Source organism: Zingiber officinale, chromosome 11B (genome assembly GCF_018446385.1).
Source record: "Zingiber officinale cultivar Zhangliang chromosome 11B, Zo_v1.1, whole genome shotgun sequence".
NCBI lineage: Eukaryota > Viridiplantae > Streptophyta > Magnoliopsida > Zingiberales > Zingiberaceae > Zingiber > Zingiber officinale.
Window position 1 is genome coordinate 47,862,246 of NC_056007.1, and position 6,795 is coordinate 47,869,040.

Genomic DNA, 6,795 nt, shown 5'->3' on the forward strand with positions numbered 1-6,795 from the left:
GTCTTCACACCAACTATTCGATCCCACGGACCTAGCTGGATTTATGCATGGTGTGAAGTCCTTTAGACCATCCATTTCTACAATTTTGGTAAAGTAATCAGATCACAAACACACCTAATTTAACTCACTTCTTATTCATTAAAACCTGACCATTAGTATTATACATATAAATTAAATTAATTTAATATTTATACAATATAATTTAATAACAGTCATAATATAATTTGTTAGCATTTATATTACGATTATTTTGATTTGGTAGCATTTATAATACAATTTGGTAGACAAATAACAAGGATCAAAGCACCTTCACCCCTACTTTTGTAATAACACTCATAGTTCAATTTAAATACTATTTCAGATTATCTTGATTTTTTATCTTGATTTTTTATCTAGGAAGGTCATTCAGTTGGCTAAATAAGCTTCCATCATTTATCTCCTTCCAAACTCTATGAGACCACCCTAGAGGGGATGCTAAGGTGACTGGTTTACTTTTACCACCCATATACCATTTTTATATCAGGTATTCTAAGATCCATGGATATAAGGGAGCTTTCATATCAGTAGGCTCAAAGTGTAGGGGGTTTCAACTTATTCTCTTTTTTTTTTCACTTTGGTACCATTTAGAATTGTTAAGGTTGTAACGAGTCAAATCGAGTAAAAATGTATAATATTTAAGTTTGTTTGATAAGATAATCAAGTCAAATCGAGTTTAAAATAATCAAATAATTATTTAAATTTGATTTGATTTATTTTTCTTAGTTTGAACTTGATTCATTTATATATTATTAAACTTTCAATTCAAATTTATTTGATTATTTAAAATTTTTATATTTATAAACTTTTTTGATTGAGTGTTGAATTTGATAATATAAATTTATTTATTTATTTTAAAATTTTATTTGTTTATTTATTTATTTATTATATTAATAAAAATTTTATTAATACATATGGTTCATGAATAATATATTGTTTAATGAGTTATTGAAGATTATTTAATTGACCTTATATATATTAAATGAATATAAATAAGTATTACTAAATTGCATATCAAATTTACTCGTTATAGCAATATATAATTTACTTATTAATATAGCAATATTAAATTTACTTATTAATATTGGTTCATTTATATTCATTTATAACACTGTTATGTTTCACTACTTTTGTTATGGAAGTTACATTTGATTAATATGACATTTTTGACTTACACGGTGTTTAAATACTTCGTTGGAAACTGGAAGATAAATAAATACAAAACTCTACCATTTCACACACTGAAAGTTTAATATTACCTAAACACACAACATATAATTTCTCAAAGTCAAAAAGTCAAAAATGGCCTTTCACTGTCCAACTTTCACCTCAAAGGATATAATTGGATTTCTTAAAGCCTTCTACACTCAATGAGAAGTTCATATGGACAAATTGGACTATTTTTAAGTATCAAAATATCTTAGCCAAAACATTTAACGGTAAAAATAAAACTACTCAAATTTGTCATCTATAGGCACAGTGAATTTTCAAAGTGTCCGGGACACAATGAGAAACTTCAAATAGAAGTTAATCAAATTTTTTATCATCAATTTTTTTTTTTATCAAAGTAAAAAAACTAAAGCGGTGACTCAAGGCTAGGGATGAATTTCTTAGAATATTTTAGTCTCGTCGAGAACCTTAAGACACAAAATTGAACCACTTTTTTGTCATTAAGTTGTTTTAACCAACCGACATACTTTGATAGTCAAAAACTACCTAATTTAATCATCTGAGGTCATGTATGAATTCTTCAAGCATTTTAGAAATAAAGGGATGCTTCGAATGATCAAATTGGATTTTGTGTGCGCGCGTGCGCGTGTTTTGGCTAAAAACAGCTACATACCTTAAAAAAATAAAAGAAATAGAAATAAAAATACGATAATTTACAAAGAGATGTCACTATAAAAAAATAGAATAAATATATTACCACGGCCTATATATGATAAATAAAAAATTAATAAAGTATAATTGAACATACCTCAGAAAATGTTAATCATCACCGGCTAATGGATCTTGAGTCTCCTGTGACTCAGAACCATGTGACCCCTGGGGTGAAATTAGCCACTATCTGGCGCATCTGGGCCATGAGATCATCATTACTCTTGTCATGTTCGGCTCTCCTCTTCTCCTCATCAGATCTCCTCTTCTCCTCATCAGCTCGCCACTGATCCATATCGGTCATCCTCTCATCTATTGATTTCAATTGAGTGCGCAGTTCTTGATTTTCACGTCTTAAGGACTGCATCTCACTAGATGAAGAGGAACTAGCACGGTCGGCCGGATTTCTCAGACAATCAAATGCAACTTTTTCTTGAGAGCCCAGGCCGTAGAGGGTAGAGTTTTTTGTCTTTCCACCGACAACATCATAATAAATCTCATTTAGAGCGTCGGTGAATAGAGACTGTGAATCTCCCCCCTCTACTGATGGCTGATATGCCTGAGTCACCCTTTCTGCCATTTGTTGCTGTAAACAAATAAATAATATCCAATTTAATCAGTATTGCTGACTACTAATTAATATAGAAATGAACAAATGTAATAAAGTTAATAATCTTACATGAAGAGTTTGAGATCGAGAATCAACAAATGATCCATCCTTCTTCTTATGGGTTTTGAGAAAGACCTCCATACATGTGGGCTGTCGGGCAAGCTCGCGTTCCTACATACAAAAAAATTTTGGATAAAATTATACAAGTTTGCTAATAAATACATAATTTGTTACAATGTATAACTTTAAATTTTACTCACCAAATCCATGGTATGCTCTACAATAGATCTGGATCCTGACGTATGCCGAGCGGTTCCGGTGCTCGGACCACCTGGTTCTGTATTTCTATTTGCTTTTGCCTTTTCAGCATTTGCATGCTATCTTTCTGCAGCCCAGGTGGTCGTCCATACACTCCATATCGCCTCGGAAACATACACAGGTCTTGTTGGTGCGGTTTGCACTAACGATTTAACCCAGGTTTTGATGAATGACAAATCAGGTTAAGTTAGCTTGTTGTTGTCTAAACACTCTGATCGAGTGTGCAGGAAAAGTCCAGACAGGTCGACGGGCTGACCAGATGTCTGGCACGAAACCCAGCTAGGTCGACGGGCTGACCGGATAGCTGGCGAGAAGTCCAAGTGGGTCGACGGGCTGACCGGACGCTTGGCGAGAAGTCCAGCTAAGTCGATGGGCCGACCGGATAGCTGGCGAGAAGTCCAGACGGGTCGAAGGGCTGACCGGACGTCTGGCAGGTAAGTGAGGTAAGTCACTGGAGGGGAGTGACTGCGAGAACGCGTTCCCGGGAAGGGAACATTAGGCGTCGATCCGACTTAGATCCATTACGGATATCTAAGTCGAGATCGTGACTAGATTCCGGTCTCGGAAAGACGGAATCTAAGTCATACTCTTTGCTATTACTTTGTTGAACTTTAATTGTGCTAACAATCTATTTTACAGGATATATATTTGCCTCGGACTAACTCTATTTTGCAGGAGAAGGAGTTCCTGGAAATAGGAGGTCCGGGCGCCCGGAGGTCCAGGCGCCCGGAGGTAAGTTTTATCCAAACTCGCGCGTCGCCACGTGGAGCTTGCTGGTTGGACCTGCAACGTCCCACCAGGGCGCCCGGAAGGGATCCAGGGCGCCCCGAGCCTCATATAAAAGGAGGGTCAGAGGGGAGCTTCAATACAACAACGAAAAGAAAGTCTTCTGCTGCTTGCTCAGTTGCTCTGCGCTCCAACGACGCTAACAAGAGATCCGACGATATACTCCTTTCCTGTTCTTTAATTCTTGTCGGTATTTTCTTTATTTTGCTAGCATTACTGTACCTTAAATTGTAATCATTTTCGAACTGCTAGTAATTGCCCAACGAAAGTACTCACGGAGTACGGGCTTTCGAGTAGGAGTCGTCACAGGCTCCAAACGAAGTAAATTTTTTCTTATTCCCTACGCTTATATCTTATTAGTTTTTCGAATCGATATTCACCCCCCCCCCCCTCTATCGATGTTTCACGATCCAACAAGTGGTATCAGAGTAGGTACCGCTCTGATTTGGTGCAACCACCAATCAGACAGGGGTGAAAATATTTTTTTTTTCTTCTTTTGCTTTACGCTTAAATCTAAGTTGATATTATTATTAATTTAGAAACTTTTCTTCTTGTTGCAATTAAATCTAAATTGGTGCAACACCAATTTAGATACAGCTATTATTTTTTCTCCCGCACTACTAATCCAAGACCAAGTCTTGGAATATTTTTTTTTTGTTGTTTACGTGTGTGCAGAATGTCACAACTAGAAGGCTTCAGCACAGTACGTCCTCCCCTATTCAACGGGGATGACTTCTCCTACTGGAAGAAAAGAATGGAAGTATACCTAAAGACGGATTACGATCAGTGGTTCAGCGTTATAAAGGCCTACCGAGCTCCAACCGACAACTCCGAAAATCCACTAGACACGGAACAGTGGACTCCGGACATGAGGAAAAAGGCGTCGACAGAAAACAAAGCGATCAATACGCTACACTGCGGCCTAAAACGAGAAGAGCTGAACCGGGTTGGACCACATCAGAATGCTAAAGATTTGTGGGACAAACTGATCGTGTTGCACGAAGGAACAAGCGACGCGAAGGTAACAAAAAGAGACCTACTTTTAAATAAAATATTTAATATAAAAATGCAGGAAGGAGAAATGGCAAGTCAACTGCATGCAAGAATCAAGGACGTCCTCAACGGACTCCACGCGATAGGCCACCAGATGGAGAACAGAGATTTAATAAGGTACGCATTAAATGCCTTCCCTGGGTAATAGCTTGTGGGCATCAATCGTAGATGCCTACAAAATTTCGAAAAATTTATCTAAGTTAAAATTAGATGAGCTTTTTTGTGAGTTAGAATTACATGAACAAACTAATGCTGGAGCTGAGAAAGGTATTGCTTTATTTGCAGGACCATCCAAAGAAAAGAAGAGCAAGTCTGAATCTGAAGAAGATACCGGTCAAGATTCAGAAGACGAAGAATACCTGGTGAACTTGGTAAGAAAAATGTTCACCATGAGAAAAAAGAGCTTCAGTAAAAAGGACCTTCAAAAGATCAGTTCTCCCTCGGAACAAAAGAATGTGACTTGCTTCGGATGCAACAAAAAGGGGCACTACAAGAGCGAATATCCAAGACTGAAGTTCGACAAACCGAAGCCAACCAAAAAGAAGGCCCTCAAAGCAACGTGGGGCGACTCCTCCTCAGACGAATCCGAGGTAGAAGAACAGAAGCATCAGAGTCACCTCGCGATGATGGCCCGCGAAGCTGAAACGGAAGACAAGTCAGGAGATGAATCTGAAGACGGGTCTGAACCCGAATCATGCCACGAGTCCGTACTCGTTTCCGAAGGCCCGGATGAGGTATATTTTAATTTAAACAAAAAATTCTTTAAAATTATTTCTTGCTTAAATAGTAAGTTAATTAAAATAGAAAATGAAAACAAATCACTCCTTGAGGAAAATCAAGACCTCAAGGAACAAATAAAAATTTCAAATCCAACTCAAGATCCAATACTTGAAGAGAATTCATCATTAAATCAGAAATTAATAACTTAAAAGAAATACTAGAAAAATTCACTACAAGATCAAAAATCTAGACTTAATCCTGAACAATCAAAAAGCATGTTATAATAAAACCGGACTTGGATACAAGTCGAACTCAAATAAAACCTTTAAGTCATTAATAACCCAATACAAATCAACTAATCAAGCTTGGGTTCCGAAAGCGCGTTTGACCACGCAAGTAGGAATTAATCAATATTACATACCTAAAGAAAAAATATATTATATAAACTCGAATAAACTAAATCAAAAACCAAAACACAAATCAAAGAAATCAAAATTTAAAAATATTAAAACTCAACAAAATATAAATTATCACCAAGTTAATTATAACTATAAAAGGAATCGACACAAACCTAAAACAAAAATTTAAATTAAACACCAATAATTCAGGGGGAGGCTCCAGAATAGCTAGCACCTCCAAAACTAACTTACCCGACAGGGTAATTAGGATTAGTTAAAAAGAGACCAAGTTTAACTTGAATCATGGTACTGGTGAAGTTTTTGATGATAGTACGTTAGGGAAGCTTGGGCATCGCATGTCTAGAAAGATATGGTTTCGATCTGGTGCATTTGGCCAAGTGGAACTGACCGAAGCTACCCTTAAATGAATCCCAACCAGTTAGACCAAGGTTTAGTACTAAGCTCCGTGGATAGGACTATTCGGAAAACCTCGAAAGGTTGGTTACTTCTAATGACGTCCATGTGACTCACCAAGCTTAGAAGTTTATCTGAAGAATGTCTGTTTGTAGAGACTAAAGCTAAACCTGAATCTAACACAAGTTAAACCAAAACTCCATAATTAAAAATCCAATCCATCTCACAAAATTATAGGATTCCCTGATTGAAAACTTAGAACGGGTGAGATGACTAAGGATCAAAATCAATTAAATTAAATTTTGAATTAATGAAATTAAATTTCGAATTAAATAAATTAAATTTCAAAGTAAATTAATTAAATTAAATTTCTAATTAAATAAATTAAATTTCAAATTAAATTAATTAAATTAAATTTTGAATTAAATAAAATAATTAAATTTCAAATTAAATTAATCAAATTAAATTTCGAACTAAATCAATTAAGTTAAATTTTGAACTAACCAAATTTTGAATTAAATAACTAAAATGAATTACGATTCATTTACTTTTAATTTTAAAACCAAATTAACCTCAAAAACT

At 35.5% G+C, this 6,795-nt stretch overlaps 1 protein-coding gene across 1 annotated transcript; it reads right to left on the reverse strand.

Moving 5' to 3' along the window:
- Positions 1–2,065: 2,065 nt before the first annotated feature.
- LOC122033903 lies at positions 2,066–2,793 on the reverse strand. Its single transcript, XM_042593053.1, has 3 exons — positions 2,785–2,793; positions 2,594–2,695; positions 2,066–2,500 (listed from the first exon to the last, which is right to left on the reverse strand). Exons 1-3 carry the CDS (start codon positions 2,791–2,793, stop codon positions 2,066–2,068), a joined length of 546 nt encoding a protein of 181 aa, XP_042448987.1.
- Between the last annotated feature and the right edge of the window lie 4,002 nt (positions 2,794–6,795).